Consider the following 26,584-nt stretch of genomic DNA (forward strand, 5'->3'; position numbering starts at 1 on the left):
CATTTTCTCACACCATACACAAAAATAAACTCAAAATGGATAAAGGACCTCAATGTGAGACAGGAAACCATCAAAACCCTAAAGGAGAAAGCAGGAAACAACCTCTTTGACCTCAACCACAGCAATTTCTTACTTGACACATCCCCAAAGGCAAAGCAATCAAGAGCAAAAATGAACTACTGGGACCTCATCAAGATAAAAAGTTCTGCATGGCAAAGGAAACAATCCATAAAACTAATAGGCAGCGATGGAATGGGAAAAGATAGTTGCAAATGACATAGCTGATACAGAGCTAGTATCCAAAATCTATAAGGAACTCACCAAACTCCACACCCGAAAAACAAACAACCCAGTGAAGAAACGGGCAGAAGATATGAACAGACACTTCTCCAAAGAGGACATCCAGATGGTCAACACATGAAACGATGCTCAGCGTCCCTCCTCATCAGGGAAATACAAATCAAAACCACACTGAGATACCACCTCATGCTGGTCACAGTGGCTAAAATGAGAAAATCAGAGGACTCTAGATGCTGGTGAGGATGTGGAGAAACTGGCACCCTCCTACACTGGTGGTGGGAATATAAACTGGTGCAGCCCCTCTGGAAAGCAGTTTGGAGGTTCCTCAAAAAATTAACAATAGAACTCCCCTATGACCCAGCGATAGCACTGCTGGGAATTTACCCAAGGAATACAGGAGTGCTGATGCGTAGAGGCACATGTACCCCAATGTTCATGGCAGCACTCTCAACAAGAGCCAAAACATGGAAAGAGCCTAAGTGTCCATCAACTGACAAATGGGTCAAGAAGATGTGGTTTATCTATACAATGGTACTACATGGCAATGACAAAGAGTGAAATCCAGCCATGTGTAGCAACACGGATGGACCTTGAGGGTGTTATGCTGAGCGAAATAAGTCAGGCAGAGAAGGAGAGATACCATATGTTTGCATGTATAGGAGAACTGGGAGGAACTTAACGGAGGACTGTGGGGAGAAGAAGGGGGGAAAAATAGTGGGGGAGAGGGAGGGAGGCAAACCATGAGAGACTCTTGAATGCTAAGAACAAACTGAGGACTGATGGGGGTCGGGAGGAGGGGAAGCAGGGTGATGGGTATGAAGTAGGGCACTTGTGGGGATGAGCACTGGGTGTTATACGGAAACCAACTTGACAATAAACTTAAAAATGTTATATTTTATTTATTTATTTTTAAAATATTTTTATTTATTTCTGAGAGAGAGAGAGAGACAGTGTGAGCAGGGGAGGGTCAGAGAGAGAGGAAGACACAGAATCTGAAACTGGCTCCAGGCTCTGAGCTGGGTGTCAGCACAAAGCCTGACACGAGGCTCGAACCCACAAACCGTGAGATCGTGACCTGAGCCGTAGCCGGACGCTTAACCGACTGAGCCACCCAGGCGCCCCTAAAAAGTTATATTTTAAAGTCACTAGTATAAAAAGTCTCACTATACGTATATTCAACTTAGAGACACCATTACTTCCTAGAAGTCAAGAAAATCACATATAGGATCAGGCTTAGAGACTTACTCAAAGGCTTAGATAAATCATAAATTAAAGAATGAAAAATGCAAGATAAATAATCTTTCCAGGCATTCCAAAATTGTAAGCAACTGCAATAGCATAATCAATCTGTCATATTTACTTACAGCAGTAGGGTCATTAGGAAATACAGTTGCAGATGCTTCCTCCTCTCTGACTGTAAAAAAAAAATTCAATTTATCTGTACTGTATTATACAGCAGACGCTAAAGTTAATGTGAAAACTACAGTATTTTTTGGTTATACATCGAGAGACATACACTACTGGAATAAATGATGCATTTGAAACAAAATGAATTGACTCAAGTATGGTACTTAGGTCAGTCAACATAGTGAATAAGCTACATTCAAGTCTTTAGTACCACTCATCAGGTGCTAAGAAAGTGTGGTTTGATGACCCTGACTTTAAGGTGATATTATCCATAAAGACTGAGAAAATCAGATGGAGTTATGGGGTCATGACTTAACAGATAAAGCTTGCAGACTTTAGCATTTATTTAGATAATAATATACTGCAAAGGCCTATTATATGTTAAATACTTCTTACTTTTCAACATGCCTTTACCTCTATTATTTCATCTGAGCAACAAAAAAAGTTAAATCCTAGCCAAAGAAAGAATCTAAACAGAATGTGTTTTTGCCAGAATAATAACTAAAAAACTCTGGGCTTGCATATAGATGGACTCCTACAGAATACCACTCCTAGGACACCACATAATGTACCTGTGACCCCAAGCTACACTAAATAGAATACAATTATTCTCAACTACTAACACACTTATCAAAGAAGGTATTATCTAATCTAATTACTACCTAATTATCTTTTCCTATTTTCTTTTTGTCAGAAGCATTAGAGATGACACTATATCAACATTATCTACCATCGTACATGATACACATTTGCTCGTATTACCAATAAGTACAGTAGAACTAAGGGTTGGTGGTGTGGCTAAAGAACTTGACCAAGACATATCAGGATCCACCTCAGCTCCTAGACTTTCAGAAATACATTTTGGTGTCTGACCCTGGAAATAAGAAAAACAGTTTATTTATTTCACATAAATGCACTGATGATTAAAAGTATTTTTTCATTTATTGTTTACTGAATGCCTAGCATAGATACATATTTGTAAATTTTGGGCCAAAGGCAGGACATTGTTGTCAAATTCTCACTTCTACACAAGAAAAATGAACTAGGTGGACTATTTACCTTCATAAGCTTCGGTGTATGAAATAGGCTTCCATAGACCACTGGGGGTAAAACAAGGGGAAAATTACAAAGTTTTATTTTTATTAAAATTTAAGAGTATTTTAGAGATTAAACAAAACCTTATTTTTAGTCATACCTGACTTTTCTCTTTGTGGTGTTACATGTGTACTTCGTAGAACAGGACTAAAATGAAAAAAAAAAAAAAAAAAAAACAACAAATCCCCCAGATTATTCAAAGATAACAGAAATGGCAAGAAGAAACAAAATATTTATCTTATTGAAAAAAAGACTCAGTCATATTATTTATTAGAATTATACTACTTTGTAATATTTTGTTACTTTTTAAAAAGTAAATATCTCATGAAAAACTAAGTAACAACTAAAATAAGTTTAAAATGTCCACAAGAAGTAATGTATAAAGCACTAACAAATTTCAACTGCTAGGAACTGCACATCTTGAACTTAAAAATTATGTAATTATGTAAAGTGAATTTATAAAATCATCATATTCTCTCAAAGTACACAAATTATTTTAAGCTGCTATATCAAGGGCATTGCTTTTCACCAGTAATAAGATGAAACTAAAAAATGTCATAGAATATAGACAAAAAAGGTGAATTCAACATTATAAGAAAAACAAAGTAAATGCTTCTAATGTAAAAATTATTGAATTAAAAAATTCAACCTAAACAGAGATTATTTAAAAATAGAAGATCCTCTTTCAGGCTTTTAGCCAAAATGTTAGCATGAAAATTAGATGCATTTCTAGAAAACAAACAGCATATGTAGGAAAATGCTTCATTTAAATATTTTAATAGAACAGCTTTAACATACCTTTCACTAAGACAAGAATTTAGAGGTGGGCTGGTAACATTTGTTTGATCCATTTTAGACTTCATTGTGCAACAACTTTTATGTTTATGATTGGTCATATCCTTTCCTGAAACAGTACAGTAATTCAGTTGAGTATGTATATGCTCTGGATTGTGAACTCTTATTCTCTGGAAGTATTTAAAAACAAAAAGCCTTATCTATACTGGGAAGGAAATGTATGGGGAGTTCGGTTGGTTTCTCAGTTTGTTGATTCTTTCCAAAAGTGGAGGTCTCAAAGGATGTGGGCCCCCGTTCAACAAGTATATAATATATGTAAGACACTCGGGGAAATGCAATTGCTTTAACTTCAAGGAATTCATGAGATAGCAGGAGAAATGTTTTTAAATTCCACACAAGTGGAACATAGAATAGCATGTTTTATGCCCTATTATTAAGTCACATGCACTATGGTATTATGGAAGATAAAACCTACGAATGTACCAAAGTTGATCATATCAGTCTTCTGCTGAAAACCTTTCAAGATCTGGTTCTCAAGAGCAAGCTCACACTCCAAAACAAAAGTCTCTAGTAACAAGGACTTTCATGATCTGACTTAATTTCTATGACATTCTTTTACACTCTACTTTTCAACCATACACAACCACTTGCATATCCTGCAAGAATGCTTTCACTGCAGGCCTTTATACAAACTGATTTTCTCTTTTTATTTCTCTTGACCTGAACATCCTCTTTCAGGCTTCCATTTTACAACTACCTCCTCTGGAAAAATTTAGTGGTCCCTAACAGGAGATTAAATGACTGTTGCTGTTGTATGTTCCCCACAGAGCTTATCATACACCATTACTGCTTCCCCTCCTAGAAATGTCAGCTCCTTGATGTAGGGCTCTTATTTATCACTGTCTCCTTAGGAACTACAATCAGTGCCTAATGTTACAGTCACGCCACAATTCCTGGCTGGATGAATTAGCAATGATTAGAAAAAACTTCCACAGTTGTTTAATACATCTATTTTCTCAGCAATAAGGCTCAGTCCAGGTTTCTAAAGCTATATGTGGCTCTATCAAATCCAATTTACAGTTTGTCAATATTCCTGTTTTCTGTATCACAAATATGGCACTCAAGGCACTTCCTCTTACTCTTAAAAACTACTTTAAAAAAATAGTTGCTTTAACTGATCCTATAATCTCCAACTTAGAAAAGTTTGGGGGAAAATTAGTTTATTAGTGTTAATAAAATAAGGCAAAGACCAAACAGAACTACTTGCAGCAGCACACACAAAGCACTGCGTTCTATTACTCATTTCTCAAGTAACAGGAAATGGGTATAATCATGACTAAGCCAAATATATGTGTGAGGTATACCCCACTTCAACAAAATATCCAACTTTCTCTAATGAGACTTTTAGTTAAAGACAGTAAAAAGTAGCTGACCGCATTTTTAAAATTTCACCTTTTCCAAGTTCACTTTAACAAAAATCTTAATCAGGGAAACAACAACAACACACACTTAAATAAACCAAACCATGAGCTACTACTACACACTTATGAGAATGGCTAACGCCCAAAACAAAGATAATACCAAATGTTGATGAGGATTAAGAACAAGAAAAACTCACTGCTGATGGAAATGTAAAATGGCGCGGCCACTTTGGGATTCAGTTTGAAGTGTCTTATATAACTAAACATACTCCTACCATAAGTAAGATCCAGCAGTCATGCCCCTTGGTATTTTCCCAAATGAGCTGAAAACTTAGGTCCACACAAAAATCTACACATGACATAGTAGCTTTATTCATAACTGCCCAAACTTGAAAGCAACCAAACTGTTCTTCAATAGATGAACAGATCAACAAACTGGTACAGCTATACGATAGAGCATCATTCAGTGATAAAATGAAATGAGCTATCAAACCATGAAAGATGTAGAAGAACCTTATGTTGCTAAGTAAAAGAAGCCAGTTTGAAAAGGCTACATACTGTATGATTCCCACTATGTGACAGTCTGCAAAAGACCGCAGAAGACCACAGACTGTAAAAAGATCAGTGATTGCCAGGGGTTTGCGGTGGAGGTGCGGTGGAACAGGTGAACAGGGGTTTTTAGGGCAGTGAAACTATTCTGTAGGATACTGTAATGGTGGATACACGACATTATACATTTGTTTAAAACCACAGACCAGTACAAAGAATGAACACTAAAGTAAACAAAGAACTTCGGTTGATAATAAAGTATCAATAATGTCTTAGCAATGAAAAACCCAAATGTAAAAAATAAAGAGTAAAAAAATGAACCAGGTAAAAATAAGTCCTATCCAAATAAACATTTGCCAAGTAATCTGAGAATCTCCTAAAAAGGCTGAATAATGGTGACATAAACTCATAGGATTTTATGCAAAAGGAAGGACTGCGGAGAAGCAGAAATAGCACATTTCCTCATGAAACTTTAGGGATTATTCTTTTTTTAAAACGAAAGAGGTTAGAACTAAACAAGTAGGTTAAAAAAACAACTTAAGTCTTACATTTAAATACTGAATTTAAACTAAACAAAAACAGAAGTATCACGAAACTACAGACAGAATTATTTATGCACTGTAACCTTAAAAAATTGGATTCCTCTGCAGCGAGTCCAGAGTGGCCTTATTAATTTATTCCTGTCCCTCCCTAATTATAGATAGACTAATTCCAACAGGTTAAATTAGAGAATAAACCTGTGATTTTAGGTATGTTTTTCCAGATTCAGTAGACTGGGCATCAACTGGTTTAATGCTCAGAGCATTTCCTGAGCACATTAAAACAGTGCTGCTCCCTTTACTATGCCCACAACATAGCACTTTCACAGGTGATCCTATTATAGCATACATCACACCGTACATTTATTTACATATTTTATCTTACACAAGATTGAGTTCCTAGAAGTAAAAGGCATCTTCTTCATGTTTGTACCTTTAATGCCTAATAAATTGGCCATGCACAAAGTAAGTATGGGATATTGGTTGAATGAATGATTCTTTCCTGTGGTCTACATTTCATATACTAAATACTCCTTAAGGCTCTATCCTAAGCCTCGTCATCATCAGTTTCCTCACCACATGTGATGACTTTATCACTTTGATTCCTAGAACTTTCTCTCCTGTCTGTGTGCTCTTGTATTCCCCAAATCCTTCAGGACACCACCTTAACATCATTCTCAAATTACAGTCCAACTCAACCTACTTTTTTTCATCCTTTCAAGCCTTTTCCCTCTTAAACCTGTTTTCCCTCCAGTGCTTATAATGTCTATGAATGTCATCATTATGTTCTTAGTTATGCTCTAAACCTGTGATTGGATCCTTCCTTTGAAATCTCCAGGTTTAGATGACTGTGGGGTTTTACATTTTCTATCTTCCATATCCACTCTCACTACCATTGCTCTAATTCAGGCTGTTGGCCCACTACCACCTGGACCAGAGCATGTCTCCTATCTGGCCTCCCTGCCTCCAGTCTTCCGTTTCCATGAGAATCACCCCATTAGCTTAAAATGTACATGTATGGGCTCTATTCCTAGTGATTCTAATTTAGTACATTCAAAGTAGGGCCTGAAATCTACCTTTTCATTCAGGACTTCAGGAGATTCTCACAATCTAGGCATCACATTTTGAAGAACAAATCTCCAACAATTGGGGCCAGTTTTTAGGCTTTCTAAAGCAAAACAAATACTCATTTATTCCATAAATATTTACTGTATACTCACTTTGTGTGCCACTTGGTATCCAATAACATACAAGAAAAATCTTTGCCATTATATCCTCTTTGTATGTGCATTACCACGAATTCCTCTTTCATAGTATGTATTCCACTGTAATTGCTTATTTTAAGTCTCCTCCACTAGAAGCTAAATGAGTGTGACAGAGAAAACTTCCCAGAAGCAAAGGGATAAATCAAGACCTGAAAGATGAGCTTGTTAGATGAAAAGATAGGAAAAAGTAACTAACTTTTGGGTAGAGGTCACAATGTATAAAAAGCCACAGAGCAAGTTGCCTTCAAAAAGAAATTCGGTATGAATGAATGGTAAATTGCAGATGGGTGGAAGGGGGATTATGGCAGGAGGCAAGAGTCAATGAGAGACTAGATTAAAAAAAAGAACCTTGTGAATCATGTTAAGGAGTTAAGATTTTATCACGAAGGCAAAGGGAGGTAATCAAAGATATGAAGCAGGAAGTAGCATGATCAAATTTACATGTGATTTTTCTGCTGAACAACCTATCAAATAAATTCAATTGTCTGGCATTCAATACCTGGCTCTAGGTGCTCTTTCTATTTTTAGGTTGTTTATTGGTCCCTTTTAGACATTCAGCACTCCAACAATCTGAATTACATGACATTCTCTTAACAAACATCTTTCTCATGTTTTCTCTTCCACCTAGTACATGCATTATTACTCTATCATCTTCACATTTCTGAATCTCACCTCTCTTTGAAGGTTTAATTCAAATAAATCACTCCTCAATTCCTCCCAAACTTATTTATGTTTTCTTCCTAACTTTCATTGTACTTTTTGTACTTTGCTTTTGACACATACCACATTCAATCTTAAACTGTTCTTTTTATCTGTCTCCTGTTAATTCCTCTTACTTGACAGTAATAAATACTCTAGAGAAAGGGAGAATATATCATTTAAGTAGGTAATAAACATTTGAATGACTGAATATATAATCTTATTACATGATTGATTAGAATATCTGGCATGTATGCCAGGGAAACTGTTACCAAATCAAAAGACATGTATAGAAAATTAATAAAAATACCCTTCTCTGTCTTCTGTGATAACCTGCAGAAATAGAGTTTATTTAATTAACATCAAACCAGTCCCACTTTTTTTTTTTCTGGTAGAGGAAAGATATAATTTAACAAATGAGGCAGGATATCTTAAATCAAAGGAGGGAAGAAACACTTATTAAGTGCATTATTTTATTTAATCCAAACTTATCAGGCATTATTTTCAGCATCTCCATTTTTTTCAGGTGAGGAAAGTGAGGCCGAAGAGGTTGATCTGACCAGTAGGGCACAATTACCAGTAGAGCTGGGAGTTTTAACATAGTTTGTCTCAATCCCTGGTTCATGTTTTTCCCTGGTCTACTGGACCACATTACTTACCCGAGTCTACTCTGTATTTATTGAATTCATTTAAAGGAGATTGCTGGTACACTGGGAGAATTAGACCTTGCTCTTTGAATATTACTGGAGTTGAAGCCAACTGATGATAAGGTTTCCTCTGCGGTGTTTTAAAGAGGTTTGGTTCATAACTGATTTTATATCCAGATTCTTCTGTGGGTTCAGAATTATAGGTTGGAGCTTCTAAAGAAAGTTCTTCAAACCAATTAAGGCTTATTGGCCCTAAATCTGTAAGAAAAATAAAAATTCCGTCTTGGTTTTAATCAATGGCAGGCAAGTTCATGAGCCAGTGAGGCTCATAACAAAGAAAAGGATGCTTGAGATTTTGACTGTAGATTACTTTTGTTAAAGCATATTAATTAAACAAGTCATTAATCTGTTCTCCTTCCAATCTAATGGTCTCACAAGAGTTTACAAATGTTAGAAGGTGCTTGCTCCTAGCCATATTAGTTAGCTTTTCTAAAGATTTCTTTCTCTTATATTCATGATTCAGAAACAAGTCATTCATAGTAAGAATGCATTCCACAGATATATAATTTAATTACAAAGAGTACATAAAGGGATGTGATAAATCTGTAAGTACGGGAACACGTAGGCTCACAAATCAAATGGAATAAAAAGACTCCCTGTTAAAGAGAAATGACAGAATTTCTACTATGATCTATCCACCCTTAAAGTAGTGGTCTCTGGACTACTGGGGATAGGGGACGGGAAGGTCCCCAAGACAAATTCAAGAGCTCCATTAGGCCAAAACTATTTTCATAATAACACGAAGGCATTGTTTCTCTTTTTCACAATGTTGACATTTGCACCCCTCATGTGTAAAACTGATGACATGCTTGCATGAGTCAAGGCAGTGGCAATAATCGGTGCTAGTAACTGTATGTATCCATCATCATCATGCACTTGACAAAAACAAAACCAAAAAACCAGTCCAACTTAAAATATCATTAGTGAAGCAGTAAAAATTAGCTTTATAAAGCCCCACCCTTGAGCACATCTTTTTAATATTCTCTGTGACAAAATGGTAAGTATGTATAAAGCAAGTCTTCATATTAAGTACAATAGTTGTCTAAAAAAGCACAAGTGATGAGTTACGAGCTGAATTAGTACATTTCTCATGGAAAGCCACTTTTAGTAGAAAGAACAATGAACAAATGTCATTTTGAGTCAGGTGAATTGGTGAACATTTTCTCAAAAATGAAATGAGCCTATCACTGTAGAATAAAGTTTGTTGCCAGTGATAAGATGAGAGCTTTTAAATGGGAATTCAAATTTTGTTAAAGTTTGTTAAGTCTCTGTAAACTTATCTTCTTAATCTTAGATTTTTCTGATGAGATTAGTGAATTAATACATGTGATTTTTAGTTTAATACAATGTATCAATATATGGAATATCTGTAATCCACAACACTGATACTTTACAAATTATCAATGCCCAACATTATTCAAAGTGCAAGAAAAACTAACAGAATTCAATGTAACAAGCATATAAAAAGCTGATGATATGGTTTCCAACCCATAATGCAACCCTTAAACTACCACTTGTCAATTTTTGGTGTATTATCAAAGAAAAATATCCACAATTAACTGAAGACTGTTAAGAAACTCCTTTTTTCAACTATATTGTTGTATGAGGCTGGCGCTTCTTTATGTACTTCTACCAAAACAACATACTGCAATAGATTAAATGTAGAAACAGGTATGAGAATCCAGCCATCTTCTATTAAGCCAGATATTAAAGTGCAAAATTGTAAGGGCTCCTGGATGGCTCAGTCCGCTAAGGATCAGACTGCTTCTCAGGTCATGATCTCATGACTTGTGGGTTTGAACCCTGTCTTCAGCTCAGAGCCTGGAACCTGCTTTGGATTCTGTCTGCCTTCCTCTCTGCCCCTCCCCCACTTGCTTGCATGCTCTCTCTCTCTCTCTCTCAAATATAAATAAACATGAGGCAAAACTAGAAAAACAGTGCCATCCTTCTTTTTGGATGGAAAATACAGTTTTTTAAAAAAATGTTATTTGTGTTAACATGCAATGGGCTTATTTTTAAGTGAATTAATAAACTTTTTTTTTTAATTCTTAGTTTTAGTTTCTACATAGCAGTCTGCATAAACAAAAGCTCTTTGAGGGCTTCAATCATTTTTAATAGTTTGAGTATTGAGACTAAAATGTTTAAAAGCACCAATGCTTTGGGGCGCCTGGGTGGCTTAGTCGGTTAAGCGTCCGACTTTCGCTTAGGTCATGATCTCGTGGTCCGTGGGTTCGAGCCCCGCGTCGGGCTCTGTGCTGACTGCCAGCTCAGAGCATGGAGCCTATTTCAGAGTCTGTGTCTCCCTCTCTCTGACCCTCCCCTGCTCACGCTGTCTCTCTCTCCTAGAAATAAATAAAAACCTTAAAAATTTCTTTAAAAAAAAAAAAAAGCACCAATGCTTTTACCAAAGCTCTGATTTCCTAGAACGTCTGTGCTTTAAAAGCAATTCTTCCTACTGCTGATTTTAAGAGGCTAGTCTCCTGTTTATCCCCAGGGTTCTACACTCATCATTCGGCTAGGCTAACTGTTGATGGACCATTTTCTTAAATGGATGTAGGACTCCATAAGGAACAGTTTATAGTGTAAACATAAACATGAAGTACTGAATTCTTTTCAGCAAGCATGCATATTTACATATTTTTCTGAAAACATTTTCTGAAGGTAAATGATCAATACATATAAAATTGGTCAATACCTGCTTTATTGCACCGCGTCTTAAAAAGGTCAAAAAAAGTTGGTCTCTCTTTGCATCCAAGAGGCATTTTTATCTACAATACTACTCCAGTGCTTGGTAAGTAACTGCAAAACACAACACCAAAATACACTTCACAGGGACGCAGACCTTAGGACTCTAAGGTACAATGAGAGCCAGGTAAACTTGCCTAAAGTTACATGGTTTATTTACCACAGTCCTATCTTTTGGGACGATAATCGAACTCACGGCGATGATGGGAGCATTCCGTCTGTGTGCTGTCCAATGCAGTCGCCACTGGCCACATTAAGCATTTAAAACGTGGGAAGCGCGATTCAAGTTCAGAATTTTAAATATTTACTTTTCACTAACTAGTCACGAGCGGCTAGGGGCTGCAAGTCAGTGAGAGATCAGTATCTTTCGACAACTTCAAATCAGTAAATCTTCGTAATACGGCAATTGCCTGAGGATTGAAGCAAGACGGATACAGCGCACCAGGAGCTGTAAAACAAGATTCCGTTAAAGTAACTTCATCGTATTTCCCAATTAAGGACATTACAGACTGGGACATCTGGGGCAGCTCAGGGGAAACCCTGGGCGGCTGGCGGGGCCCAAAGTTAGGAAGAGGAGTCCCAAGGGAGGGCCAGGGCTCGAGAATCCTCGGCGGAGAAGCCGAACCTTCGGCCCTTACGCGCAGTCGGGGCCAGGTCGGCCGCGGATCCCACCCCGGGAAGGAGAGGCGTTCCCCGGCCGCCTCTCACGGCGGAGGCCCGGCCAATCCGTCTCCACCCAGCCAACACTAACCGCCTCCGCCAGTGGAGCTCTTTTTGGCCGGAGAAGGCTGACAAAAAAGGCGCCGGCACCTCGATCAGAAAGCTGACCCGCAGGCTCCTGCGCGCGGCGACCCACCGTTCTGACAACAAGCAGGGCGCGGAGTCCCAGCAGCTCCGCCTCCGTCGCCGCTGTTTCAGACGCTCGCGCCAAAAGCCCGCTCTCCGGATACGTCACGCGGTGACGCCATGACGCGCACGTACGTGCGCGCCACCCGGAAGTCAGGCTCTGGAGCGTCTGTGTGGCGAAAGCCGAGTTCTGGTTCCGCTGCTGAACGGCCTGTCTGGAACCACGTAAAGAGGGCGCTGGGGGGGCCTGTTGTCTTCTCCCTGAGACTTCAGAGCGCCAGGCCGCGCTGCCGGGGGCAGCCGCACGCGTTGTGTTCTCCGCGACTCCTCCTCCTTCTCTCTGCTCCGCCTCACGTTTGCGTGGCCGCTAGGGGGCACGGCCTGGGCTCTTTGAAAGACCTTTGCTCTCCCCTAAGAACGGGCGTCCCCCAAAGTGGCCGCCCTCGGAAACCCCCAGAGTGGTCCGTGGCTGCGGCTAACTGCCTTCCCGGCTGCGTGCTCTCCAGAGTGGAAAGGGCTGAGATTTGAAGCCAGAGGACTTTAGTTCCAGTCCCCGCGTTGCTCGTAGGTGGCAGGTTTCCAAGACCTCTTAAGCCTTGAAAAACTGAAACCACCTTAACTCTCTCCGGCGGGTATTCCGCTCTACAAGGCTTCCGTAGTATTCTTTACATTCTTACAGCGGCCAGTCATCCTGTTTTGTGCCTGTCTTCTCCCCAAGTCGCCTTGGAAGACTGGAATCTGTCCTCATCATTCACAGGCCCTGTGACCTGTGTAGCAGGATGCTTGATTACCGCTTGTTGTATAACCGAGATTGCAGCTAGATTTTGGGGTGAGAGCTGCTTATAGATCTTGCTGCTGTCACAAAGCTCTTGAGCAGTAAACAGCGAGAAACAAACCTTGGATCAAAAGGCTGGGCTCTTCGTGGTTACATATGTGTCATTTTACTGTGGTCCTATTCTTTTGTTCCAGCAGGAAGCCTTACCGATGCAGATAGCAAAGCTTCTGATCATCCAGGTCTAAATAGAGGAACACAGCTGTGATCCGTATCCAGGTCTAGTTAACGCTTACTGAACACTCATGAGTTACTCTGCTCTGTGCTTTATAGGTAATATCACATTTAATCTTATAATAATCCTATACATTGGTTAGTATTGTCACATGGGGAAACCAACCTAGTTTAGTGGCTTGCCTAGTAACAAGGCCCGGGTTTCACTTCAAGTCCCTTTAATTTCAGATACTTAACTATCCTGTGATTAAGTTTCCATTTACTCTCTGAATCAGAACAATTTGCTTTTTTCACCTTTTTGGGAGAGCGGTCCTCACTAAGAATGAATTAATGAGAGCTGTTGTCATGCAGTACAACCTTCTAAAGTACATTTTTCTGGTACCATATACACCCCACCCCTCACCCCAATAACTTTATTTTCCTTGCTTCTGTGGTACCAGGGTCTTTACATTCACTGGCTCTACTGTGATATACTTCCATGTACTCTTCTAGTTTGCTACACAAATAACTTACTACTTGTATTTGATTTACTATGTGCTTTAAAACAGGATTTATAAAATAGTCACTATAGGATACTTGAGTGACTTGCTAATGAAAGCATGTGTGTGAATAAGAAATCCAAGTGAAAAACAGCTTTGAAAAAAGATTCTGGGGGCGCCTGGGTGGCTGAGTCGGTTAAGTGGCCGACTTCGGCTCAGGTTATGATCTCACAGTTCGTGGGTTCAAGCTAGCTGTGCTGACAGCTAGCTCAGAGCCTGGAGCCTGTTTCAGATTCTGTGTCTCCCTCTCTCTCTGACCCTTCCCTGTTCAAGCTGTCTCTCTTTCTCTCTTCTCTCTCTCTCAGAAATAAATAAAACATTTAAAAAATTTAAAAAAAAAAGAAAACAGATTCTGGAAGAGTTAATTGAAGAGATAGGAAGGGCAATTAGGTCAGGTGGAAATGAGACCTCTGTAGATGGGTAGATCTCCCATCCTTTAATTAGGGTAATAAGCAGCAGCTCCCATCAGAATCCGCAATAAATTGAGAAGCTTGAAATGGACCTAAACTAACCTGATCTGGAAAAGAAGGGAAGGAAGGCAAAACAAGGAGACCACACTGGGATTTGCGCTGTGCTTGCGGGGTGGGTGAGCAGATGGAACGCTTTGTCCGTGTTCCCTATGGCTCATACCAGGGCTATGGGAATACAATGCCTTTGGGCCAGCCAGGACTCTATGAGCACAGACAGCCTGAATGGAGGCGAAACACTGGTTCCCCCACTTTCCTGGCCAGGACTGGGTTGGTGGTGCCCTCAAATGCCTCTGAGTACTGCATGGACCCTTCTAAGAGGGAGCGGCTTATGGCCATTCTCTCCCAGATGAACCCCACCCTGCGACTTTGCAAGGCCAACACCAGGGAGGTGGGCGTGCAGGTGAGCCCACGGGTGGACAAGTCCGTGCAGTGCTCGCTGGGTTCTCACACCTTGCACAGACACTCCCCGTGGGGCAGCACAGGCCACAAGTTACCCCTGCTGGCCTGGGGAATCTATTCACCAGCGATAGGTCGCAGGAACTTGATCCAGCTGCAGAAGGAGGGGGAAGAGCAGGAGACAAAGGCACTTTTGGATCCTGCAGAGGCCAGCCAGCAGCAGCAGCAGTCACCACCAATGCCAACGTCTGAAGAGGACACACAGGAGGAGCTTAGGCATCCTGAGTTGGGGGAGGAAGATGAAGCAGACACAGAGAGTCGGCAGAGCAGATCTGCTCAGAAAACCCAACTTCCAGGTGAACTTTCTCCTCCCTGTCCTCAGTCCTCTGCTAGCCTCACCCTGTCTTTGCTCTTTTCTTTTCCATTTCTGGGGCAACAGAGAAAAATCTTTCACTTTCTTCTTATACTTGATGGAGGAGAGGTGGTTCTGATAATGTGATTTAAATGGCCTATATGTTTTGTAACTTTTTGGTAAAATAGGGTGGTCACTTTAAGCGTGTGAAAACCAGAAGTCTGGCAACCATTGCTATTGGGTATGAGATAAAATGGGGTTTCAGGTCTGTCAAATATGTGACCAGATTTTCTTTTGGGGGAGATTGTGCTGATGGGATTGTTGAAAGAACATTAGAAAAGTTTGAGAGGAGAAATAGGAATCCCAGAGTAATCCCTGAGAGATGAAATGCTACATTTTCATAGTAGCCTTGAGGAGAGCTATGAATGGGGTTAAGGAAGCTTTTTGTTCTTTTTTTCTCTTTCTTGTTTATTCATTTAACTTGAGAGAGCATGCAAGCAGGAGAAGGGCAGAGGGAGAGAGAGAGAGAGAGAGAGAATCCCAGGCAGGTTCTGGCACGGTGAGTATGGAACCGGATGCAGGACTTGGTCTCACAAACTGTGAGATCATGACCTGAGCCGAAATCAAGAGCTGGATGCTGACTGAGTCACCCAGGTGCCCAGGCTTTTTGTTTTTTATACAAAACCATAAGGAAAGAGGATCTGGCTTTCCCCCCAAAGATTGCAAAAGACTTTTTCCCCTTATCTGCAGTTTTTGGACCCCAAATATGGCTATTTTCACTGTAAAGATTGTAAGACCAGATGGGAGAGTGCTTGTGTGTGGTGCATTTCCAGAACTAACAAGGTAAGTAAAAGTGGGGCATGGAGGAGGATGGGGCAGATACAGATGTTAAACAGAGAGTTTCCTAATGGAGCATGACCATAATGCTGTCTCATTCATTTGGCACCGTTTGTGCCAGGGAATTCATAGATACTTAGTTGATATTTGAACCGAACTGAATTGGACTGTCCACATGAACACTTGAGGCTCTCAAAATTGATGTTAAATTTGGTTTGGTAGTTCTGTGGAACAAAATTTCAGATTATTTAGGGGAACTCTTGTGTACAATGGAACTATCTGTAATCCTTTTTTAGTTGGTATATTTGAACCTGTTTTTAGACCTTAGTTCTAGGAAATTTCCACAGTTTGTCCACAAGGTGGAGCAATAAGAGAAATAATTCATTGTGAAGGTTGGACTGGGAGAGACTTCTTCAGGCTAAGCAGTTTTCATCCTTAATTTGAATTCACTGTCAACATATTAAGATTGGGAAAGACTTTATGATCTGCCTTTCCAGTTCCCCTGATTCGACTCTGGTCACTATAGACTCTATGAAAACAGTAGGCTGGGCTCAGTGGTTTCTATCTCCTTTGCTGGGGCATGGGCCCTTCATTTTGGAATAGTCTACACCTGGCTATTTCATTCACTTCAACAAGCATTTGAGTCGGAGTCCTTCGGCTTTCACATTTGAGGTGCTGCTTTGTGGCTCAAGGCCCATAAGGAGGCGTGCTAAGACCTGAATGAAAACTTTACTTTTCATATTAGCCATTTACTAGACGCTAGAAGCAAATAGATTTTTAAACTATTCTAAAATTACTTCCCTCTTTTGCCAGAAGAAAAACAATGGGTTTCATTAACATACTCCAAGACGCTAGGATAAATGGAACAAGACCTAGAACTCCTCCTTAAGAAATTTATTCTCCTAGGAGATAAGATGCAACATGGTGATAGACACAGTGGCATCTGTGGCCTGGAAGTGGTGCAGAAATAACACAGGAGGTAACCGTGTAGGACATCATGCTGTCCAGGCAGGATAAGTAGGATAAGTAGGAATAGTTCACCAACTAAAGCAAGGAGAAAATGTGGGGAAATAATGAGAAAATGAAAAACTACAGGCTAATAGACTAAGACAGAAGGCAAAGGTCAAGGGTTCAGCCCATGCAATGAGTAAAATTATAATAACTACTTCCCACGGAAGATTTTAACTATGGTACTTTGTGTCCAATATTGGTTTGTTGTCAGAATTATAGAAAAAGCAAGTGGTAGTATCTTGATTTTACAGGTGAGGAAAATGAGGTTCAAAGTGTGAGGAAAAAGGGACTGATAGCACCACTTAAGAGCTTGGGTGAAAGTAGGGCACAGAGTGGGGAATAGATTACTTAATTTAAGAACTGGGAGCCCGAGGTACATATAATCTGTGTGTGTGTGTGTTTAAAATACCCTTATTTCTCTTTAGGTTTATTTCAAACACCTGTGTTCCAAATGCCAAAAGAGTGTTAACCCTTATCGAGTATAAGCAGTCCAATATCAGGTAAGCATGTAGAGAACTTTGAGTCTATAATGTTGCCGTTGTTAAGTAAGAACCTTCTGTGGCAAAATGTTAGAATCTGATAGAACTGGGTATTTCCATAGGAGTGTTAAGTTCTCTATGCTTTGACTTTTTATAACATTCTGGAAAAAAGTTCTGGATTTTGGGGAGTGTAGGAGAGGAGACATATTGACTCTTTTATGTTGCTTTATTTAATTTTTAAAATTTATTTTTAATTTATTTTTTCTTTAAAAAAATCTTTTATATTGTATTTTATATATGGGCCTCGTGTGTGGGTTATCAATCACCCTTTGTGTAGTTTGGATGTAGTAATGTTTTTCTAAGCTTTAATTTTAATTCCAGTTAGTTAATATACAGTGTCATATTTTCAGGTGTACAACATAGTGTTTCAACAAACACATATGGATGTAGTAACTTAATAGGGAACCTGTATCAAGCTTTTACTATGTGCCAAACTTTGGGCTAAGTGCTTTGCATACATGATCTCCTGGAATCTAAGCTTTGAGGTAGGTGTTATGCCCATGGTACAGACTAGAAGGCTTAAAGTTCATTAAGAAAATAAATTATCAAGTTTAAGGTAAGTAATCAATATTAGAACTGTGATCATATTGGATGATGTCTCCAGGGTCTAGGAAGTCACATAATTAGATCTTCTCCAAAACACCTTGCAGGAGACCTCTTTTTAAACTTTTCAGAGAAGTGTGACATAATTGGTTTTCATAACCGAGACTTTTTTCAGAAGTCTCAATCCTTCACTTAGTTAAAAATACTCTTTCTTGTCCTACTTAGGAATAAATATTTAAAAAACTAGCCTAAGAGTTTATGAATGATTTACCTTTAGATGTTCTAGTTGGACATTCTCATTTAATCTCTTTATGTTTAACATAATTTACATTTAAAAATATTTTCTTATATTCCTCTTGTGTTCAGTTGAAATGACTTCTTCAAAATAAAAAAATAACTCCCCATCTCTACTGGTAGTTATTCATGGGTTGTTTATTCTTCTGGCAGTTACCTTAGACACTGAAACATGATTCTTTGACCTATCAACATCTGCATAAATCATTAATATTACCTCTCCTTGACAACACAATGAACTTATAACACTCTAACCCCGCTTATCTTTTCCTAACTTATAAACTAGTGTTATATATTTTAATTTTAAACTTCATAAGACATGATTTTACATAGTCATTCATTTAACTTTAGCTATGTATATTTCCTCTCTGCTGCTCTTTGTTCCTTTTTGTATCTGGGACCACTTTCCTTTTACCTAAAGAATATGTCTTAATATTTACTGTAGTGCAGGTCTGAAGGTGACACATCCTCTTTTGCCTGGATGATGTTTTAAAGGATAATTTTGCTGGGTATAGAATTTTTACGTTGGCAGTAGTTTTCTTTCTGCCCTTTATGGGTCCGACCTTTATTGTTTTTGAAGTTGGCTATTAGTATTACTGCAGCTCTTTTGAAGTAATATCTATCACTTTCTCTCCTTCCTAAATCTACTTGCTTTTAAGATCTTTCTCTCTGCTTTGCTTTTCAGTAGTTGTACAATTATATGCCTACTTGTGGTTTCTTTGTATTTATCCTGCTTGTGATTGAAGCATTTCTTGAATCTATAGCTTGAAGATTTTTATCTCTTGGAAAATTAGCAATTATAATCTTCTAAAATATTATTTATGCCCTATTATCTCTTTTCCAGGGACTCATATTAGACCTTTTACCATATCCCTTATGCCTTTTATGTTCTTTTCTGTATTTCCTATGCTTTTGTGTCTCCTTGCTCCAGTTTGGGTATCATCTACTAAATAAACTTAAATTTTTTTTTTAAATTTATTTTACAAAACCTCTGAGGTTCATGCTCTTTATCTCCCTTTTAGAAATGAAAACTTAGAGGGTAAATAGCTTCTCAAAGTTACAAGACAAAGAACGAAAGGACTTTGTCAGTAGGTCTATTTCACATTTGAAGCAACCAGTGGAATAGGACTACAAGATATGCCCTTGAAAAAGATCTATTAAAATGCTAAGAAACTTACACTAAAGGAAACCTATTTCACTTATGTCCCTCATAATCACTTGTCTCTTAGCACACACTTTTAAATGAAGAGGCCATAACATTACATTTTCAATATCTCCTCTCTGTTCACAAATTTCACTTACTCAATGCTGTGTGACGATCACACTTAAACAGAATTAGCTGAAGGTTTTGCCAAAATGTTGATGCTTCAAGATTTCATAAGAGAAAACAAGTATCAGCCAATGGGTATTTCACCCCATAATGCTCCGTCTCTCACTCTATCTTCATTTCTCTAATTCTTTCTTCAGCTATTTCCAATCTGCTATTAAATCCATCTGTTGAATTAAGTTATCCTATTTTCAGTGCTATCATTTTTGTCTTTAAAAAATGACTTACAGGGGCGCCTGGGTGGCTTAGTCGGTTAAGCGTCCGACTTTCGCTTAGGTCATGATCTCATGGTTTGTGGATTCGAGCCCCGCGTCGGGCTCTGTGCTGACTGCCAGCTCAGAGCCTGGAGCCTATTTCAGAGTCTGTGTCTCCCTCTCTCTCTGACCCTCCCCTACTCATGCTGTCTCTCTCTCTCCTAGAAATAAATACAAATAAAATAAAATTTTAAAAAATTTTAAAAAATGACTTACAGTTCTCTATTGAAAATATTAGTCTTTATTTCTTTGAACATAGTAAGCATAATCTTAAAATCTGTTTTCAATAACTCCATTAGCTTAATGGCCTATGGTTTTGTTGCTATCCTTGCCATTTTCCATGGTTTTCAAATTTGTTGTTCTGTCTCCTCATATACCTCCTATAGTTATTTTTGATTGAGTGTTGCCTATTAAATGTGAAGAATTATAGTGATAATTTGAGGCATAGGATAGTATGTTCCTTCACAGAAGATTTGTTTTGTTCCAGTGGGAAGATAGGACCATGAACAGTTTTAGATTGCTGTTTGTTAATCAGGGTTGAGCTGTTTTGAAACTGGGCTTCAGCATCTGTAAAACTGGTCAATTTTTGGTTCATCTTTATTCTTAGGTTGTAGCCTTTCAGGGTCCCAAAATAAAACCTGAACTGTTTAGCAAGTCTTTTCCATTTCGGCATGTTTAAGATGATCCCTCAGCTACATCAACTTGTCAGACTTCCTTTCAGCTTTCCACTGTCTTTCATCTTTTCCATAATTGGCAGACCTTTAGGGAGGAAATAGTCCCAAATGTCAGGCTCCCTTCCACTGCTGGGTTTCTTTCTCTAATGCTTTGATAATTCTCTAGTGCTTCAAATAGTTCTTTGTAAAAGTTACTTCCTTAGCTCAGCTTTTCTAATTCTCCTAAGCAGGTGGCTTGGTCAAAACTACCTACTCCACCATTGCCAGAAACAGAAACCTACCTTTAGAGTAAATCCTTTATCTATTTATCTATTTATTTATGCCTTTTCTTCCACAGTAAGAGTATTGTGAGGGTTAAATGAATTTATATCAAGTGCCTAGAATAGTGCATGCAGCAAACACTATGTGAGTATTAGCTACTAGAATTTTCTTATAAGGATGCATATTTGTCATTAGAAGGGTAGAAATTATCAATGTAGTACAACATTTCTTAAATAATCATTTAGACTTTCATCTATTTCCACAATATAAATTGTAAAGCTTAACTTCCTTTTTTTAGCTATGGTCCTATGCAGAAAATAGAGCAGTACTGATCAATTTTAAAGATTAACAGAGTTGAAAGGGTGGACAATGGCGATATACAGGTCTCCATGGGGTGTGATTTTAGAAAACAGAATGGGATAATGGTTAAGAACATTTTATAGTAAAGATGAAGCATTTCGGGAGCAAAAAGGGAATTAGCTTCCTCTAGAACACCTTCCTCCTAGTTGTGACAACCCAAAGCATCTCCAGAAATTGCCAGATGTCTGCTGGTGGGTACAGTACAGCTGGCTGAGACACTGCTCTAGTGTTTTCAAATATTCCAGCCTAGATCATCAAATCACTTAATACTGACTCACTGCCCCTCACCCCTACCTGGCTATAGATAGAAAAACCTATTTGTGAAGACATTCTATAAACTCTAACTTCTAAAACCTTTTTCTGACATTAGATCTTCTTGGTTGGCCTCCTCTCAAATGTCATCATTGCTCTTTGATCGCAACAAATGCATGGCATTTAATGGGATATGAGTGGTTCTGTACAACTTGGTCTAGGACTTCTCCTAGGATTCAAAGGAGTAGGAAGATATCAGGGATAGGGATGGTGGGGAGAAGTATTTGACTTGATGATATTTGAAACACTGATATAATTATTTAGTGTTCAAACTGCTCCTTGTTTTCTAAAGACCTGTTCCAAGTCTTGTTGTTCCTGTCATCAAAAGAAAAGATGCATTGATCTAAGGAAGCCGCACTGACAGAAACTGTGTGGCTGCTGCGAAGATGAGAGCTTCTCCTGTGACCATACTTACAGCTTTAAATCCACCATGTGACAGGCAGTATGACTCGTACAGGACACCCAGGCTTTCCTTGTAATTTATGGTACTGTTCCTTTTTTGCAGCTTAGATCTGACCTGGTATTGGAAAATGGACTAGGCTTTTGTACTTCTTGTAGGTTGTTTAACAATGTGGGTAGAATAAAATAAATGCGTGTAAAAGAGACCATGAAGTCACATTAATTGGTGATCCTGGGGTAAAAACATCCATATAGCACTGTGAAATGGTAGATACTGTCACTTATATGAAAGGAACAATGAAGGGGAACAATAGTCACTTGACAGACTTTTCTCAGCTGGTTGTTCTAAGCACTGGGAATATAGAGAAGATCAGGGGGCAAGGTCCTGGCTTTCAGTTACTCATAATAATTATAGCAAGTGCTTAAACAGCATTTATTATGTGCTATGGATTGTAACTCACCATAGCAGCCATATTAAGTAGAAACTATTATATCCTCTCTTAAGAGATGAGGAGAGGAAGGGGCGCCTGGGTGGCTCAGTCGGTTGAGTGTCCGACTTTGGCTCAGGTCATGATCTCACGGTTTGTGGGTTTGAGCCCCGCATCAGGCTCCATGCTGACAGCTAGCTCAGAGCCCGGAGCCTGCTTCACATTCTGTGTCTCCCTCTCTCTCTGATCCTCCCCTGCTCACACTGTCTCTCTCCCTCTCTCTCTCAGAAATAAAGAAAACATAACAAAAAAAAAAAAAGATGAGGAGAGGGAGCCACAGAGAGATCAAAGTGTAGAGCCAGGATTTGAAATCACATGGACTCCGACTTGCTCCAGAGCATTTATACACAGATACATTTTTTTCTCAGATTGAGATGTGGTAAGTGCCATGAAGGGAACGGTGCTATGACAGAGTGAGCTTTTAGGCAGGGTGGTTAGGATGAGGCAGCATGAGAATGGAGACCTGTGAGATAAGGAAGCTTAGAGAAAAGAAAATGGTTTTGATCCAAGGAAACAGAAAGAGCAAAGTCTCTGATCTGAGCAGGTGGGCCACATTTTTGGCATGTCCCAGGCATAGGAGCCTCTGAGGCTAATGTGGGACAGAAGCTGGAGAAGACAGGGCTCTGGTTACAATAAGTTCTTTTGGCCATAATCAAGCATATAGCAGCCCATGCAGAGAGAGAGAGAGAGAGAGAGAGAGAGAGAGAAGAGAGACCCTGAGTGTGAGCAGGGGAGGGGCAGAGAGAGAGAGGGAGACACAGAACCTGAGGCAGGCTCCAGGCTGTGAGATCATGGCCTGAGCTGAAGTCAGATGCCCAACTGACTGAGGCACCTAGGTGCCCCAGATTATTAAAATAACTCACTCTGTTTGGGGAAAACCAGGTAGAGTGGAAGGTGGGAGACCAGTTAGGAGATTAATGAATGCACAAGCAAAATGATGAGTCAGACAAGTGTGGTAGCCATGGAGATGGAGAGTAGTACATCAATTCAAGATAATGTTGGAATTATAAAGGATTGGAAGTGGGGAATGCAGAAATAAATGGCCTTCATTTTTCTATTTTTTTTAAAGTTAGAGAGCAGGAGCAGGGGAGGGGCAGAAGAAGAGGGAGAGAGAGAACCCAAGAAGCTCCTCCTTGTCAGTGCAGAGCCCTACACGGGGTTCAAACTCCTAAGCTATGAGATCATGGCCTGAGCTGAAACCAAGAGTTGGGTGTTCGCCTCCCTGAGCCATCCAGGCACCTGAAATAAAGGACTTTTAGATTTCTACTTTGAGCTATGGAATTGAGAGGTATACATTTAGGTAATAGGACTCCACAGCATGCCCCTAATTTCAAATCCTGGGTGTCGCAGATGCAAGATTATGGGCAAATTATGTGAATACCTTAAAGCTATGGCAGGTTCAGTTTCAGACCACCGCAATAACATGAGTAGCTCCATAAAGTGAGTCAAATGAATTTTTTTGGGTTTTAGCGCATATAAAAGTTTATATATGCTGTGATTTATACTGTAGTCTTTTAAGTGTGTGATACCATTACTAAAAAATGTACATGCCTTAATTAAAAACTACTTTATTGCTGAAAAGTGCTAAACATCATCTGAGCTTTCAGCAAGTTGTAATTTTTGCTGGTGGAGGGTACTGGCTTGATGTTGATGGCTGCTGACTGATCAGGGTCGAGCTTGCCTGCCGACTGACACCCTAAGGTGGTTGGGGTGGCTGTGGTAATTTCTTAAAATAAGACAATAATGAAGTTTGTCCCCTCCATTGACTTCCTTTCACAAATAGTTTCTCTGTAGCATGTGATACAGTTTGATAGCATTTTACCCACAGTAGAACTTCTTTGAAAATTGGGGTCAATCCTCTCAAACTACACAGCTGCTTTTATCAACGAGGTTGATGTGATATTCTAAATTCTTCATTGTCATTTCAACAATATTCACAGAATTTTCACCAGGAGTAGATTCTGTTACAAGAAACCATTTTTATTGGTCATCCATCAGAAGCAATTCCTCCTTCATTAAAGTTTTATCATGAGATTGCAGCAATTCAGTCACATCTTGAGGCTCCACTTTTAAGTCCAGTTCTCTTGTTATTTCCACCATATCTGTACTTCCTTCCTCCATTGAAGTCTTGGATCCCTCAAAGTCATCCATAAGGTTTGGAACCAACTTCTTCCAAACTTCTGGTAATGTTGGTATCTTCTTCTAAATCACAAATGTTCTTAATGGCATCTAGGATGGTGAATCCTTTTGAGAAGTTTTCCAATTTACTTTGCTAACATCAATCATTGCCAAGCAATACTCCATTGTGTATTTATACCACATCTTCTTTATCTGTCGTTGGGCATTTGCGCTCTTTCCATACTTAGGCTATTGTTGATAGTTCTGCTTTAAACATTGGAGTGTGTGTGCCCCTTTGAAACAGCACACCTGGATAAACACCCAGTAGTGCAATTGCTCGGTCATAGGGCAGTTCTATTTTTAACTTTTTGAGGAACCTCCATAGTGTTTTCCAGAATGTTTGCACCAGCTTGCATTTTCATCAGTGGTGCCAAAGAGATCCTTTTTCTCTGCATCCTCACCAACAGCTGTGTTGCCTGAGTTGTTAATTTTAGCCATTCTAACTGGTATGAGGTAATATCTCCTTGTGGTCTTAATTTGTATTTCCCTGATGATGAGTGATGGTGAGCAGTTTTTTCATGTGTCTGTCAGCCCTCTGGATGTCTTCTTTGGAGGTGTCTATGTCATCTGCCCATTTCTTCACATTGGATAATTTTTTTTGAGTCTGGTAAATTCTTTGTAGATTTTGGATACTAATCCTTTATCCAATATGTCATTTGCAAATATCTTCTCCCACTCCATTGTTGACTTTTAGTTTTGCTGATTGTTTCCTTTGCTGTACAGAAGCTTTTTATTTTGATGAGGTCCCAAGAGTTCATTTTTGCTTTGGTTTCCCTTGCCTCTGGAGATGTGTTGAGTAAGAAGTTGCTGAGGTCAAAGAGGTTTTTGCCTGCTTTGTCCTCTAGGATTTTGATGGCTTCCTGTCTTATGTTTAAGTCCTTTATCCATTTTGAGTTTATTTGTGTGTATGGTGTAAGACAATGGTCCAGGTTCATTCTTGTGCATGTCCCTGTCCACTTTCCCTAGCATCTTTTCCTGAAGAGATTGTCTTTATTCCACTGGATATTCTTTCCTCCTGTGTCAAAGGTTAGTTGGCCATATGTTTATGATTCATTTCTGGGTTCTCTATTCTGTTCCATTGATCAAAATGTCTGTTTCTGTGCCAATACCATATTGTCTTGATGATTACAGCTTTGTAATACATCTTGAAGTCTGAGATTGTGATGCCTGCAGCTTTGGTTTTCTTTTTTAGCATTGATTTGGCTATTTTGGGCCTTTTCTGGTTCCATACAACACATCACTAAACTTTTTTTTTTTTTACAAATAGTTTATTGTCAAATTAGTTTCCACATAACACTCAGTGCTCATCCCCACAAGTGCCCTCCTCCATGCCCATCCCCCCCTCCCCCCCACATCCATCAGTCCTCAGTTTTTGTCAGCATTCAAGAGTCTCTCATGGTTTACCTCTCTCCCTTTCCCCCACCATTTCCCCCCTTCTTCTCGCCTTGTTCCTCCATCAAGTTCCTCCTAATCCTCCTATACGTGCAAACATATGATATCTGTCCTTCTCTGCCTGACTTATTTCGCTCAGCATAACACCCTCAAGGTCCATCCACGTTGCTACACATGGCCAGATTTCATTGTTTCTCATTGCCATGTAGTATTCCATGGTATAGATAAACCACATCTTCTTGATCCATTCATCTGTTGATGGACACTTAGGCNCTATGCCTCAGCATTTCTGTATCCCTTGGGTAAATTCCTAGCAGTGCTATTGCTGGGTCCTAGGGGAGTTCTAGTGTTAGTTTCCTGAGGAACCTCCACACTGTTTTCCAGAGGGGCTGTACCAGTTTACATTCCCACCAACAGTGTAGGAGGGTGCCCGTTTCTCCACATCCTCGCCAGCATCTAGAGTTCTCTGATTTGCTCATTTTAGCCATTCTGACTGGCGTGAGGTGGTATCTCAGTGTGGTTTTGATTTGTATTTGCCTGATGAGGAGGGATGCTGAGCATCGTTTCATGTGTCTGTTGGCCAT

At 39.4% G+C, this 26,584-nt stretch overlaps 2 protein-coding genes across 2 annotated transcripts in view; one reads left to right on the top strand and one right to left on the bottom strand.

The window, feature by feature from the left end:
* The window catches only part of BRCA2 (BRCA2 DNA repair associated), a 59,999-nt gene extending 47,982 nt beyond the window's left edge, over nucleotides 1-12,017 (bottom strand). The window contains 7 exon segments of the mRNA XM_039239825.1: nucleotides 1,665-1,714; nucleotides 2,470-2,581; nucleotides 2,767-2,807; nucleotides 2,903-2,949; nucleotides 3,601-3,706; nucleotides 8,730-8,975; nucleotides 11,473-12,017. Of these exon segments, the coding sequence (XP_039095756.1) occupies nucleotides 1,665-1,714; nucleotides 2,470-2,581; nucleotides 2,767-2,807; nucleotides 2,903-2,949; nucleotides 3,601-3,706; nucleotides 8,730-8,975; nucleotides 11,473-11,539 (669 nt within the window). The 5' untranslated portion in view covers nucleotides 11,540-12,017.
* A 2,490-nt stretch (nucleotides 12,018-14,507) lies between these two features.
* Nucleotides 14,508-21,979, top strand: ZAR1L (zygote arrest 1 like). The gene is given in 5 exon segments (XM_039239827.1): nucleotides 14,508-15,073; nucleotides 15,075-15,135; nucleotides 15,882-15,974; nucleotides 17,405-17,479; nucleotides 21,836-21,979. Coding segments are annotated over 5 exon segments (939 nt in total).
* Nucleotides 21,980-26,584: the final 4,605 nt, after the last annotated feature.

The sequence above is a fragment of the Hyaena hyaena genome, unplaced genomic scaffold, assembly GCF_003009895.1.
Source record: "Hyaena hyaena isolate Hyena2069 unplaced genomic scaffold, ASM300989v1 scaffold_163, whole genome shotgun sequence".
NCBI classification, from domain to species: Eukaryota; Metazoa; Chordata; class Mammalia; order Carnivora; family Hyaenidae; genus Hyaena; species Hyaena hyaena.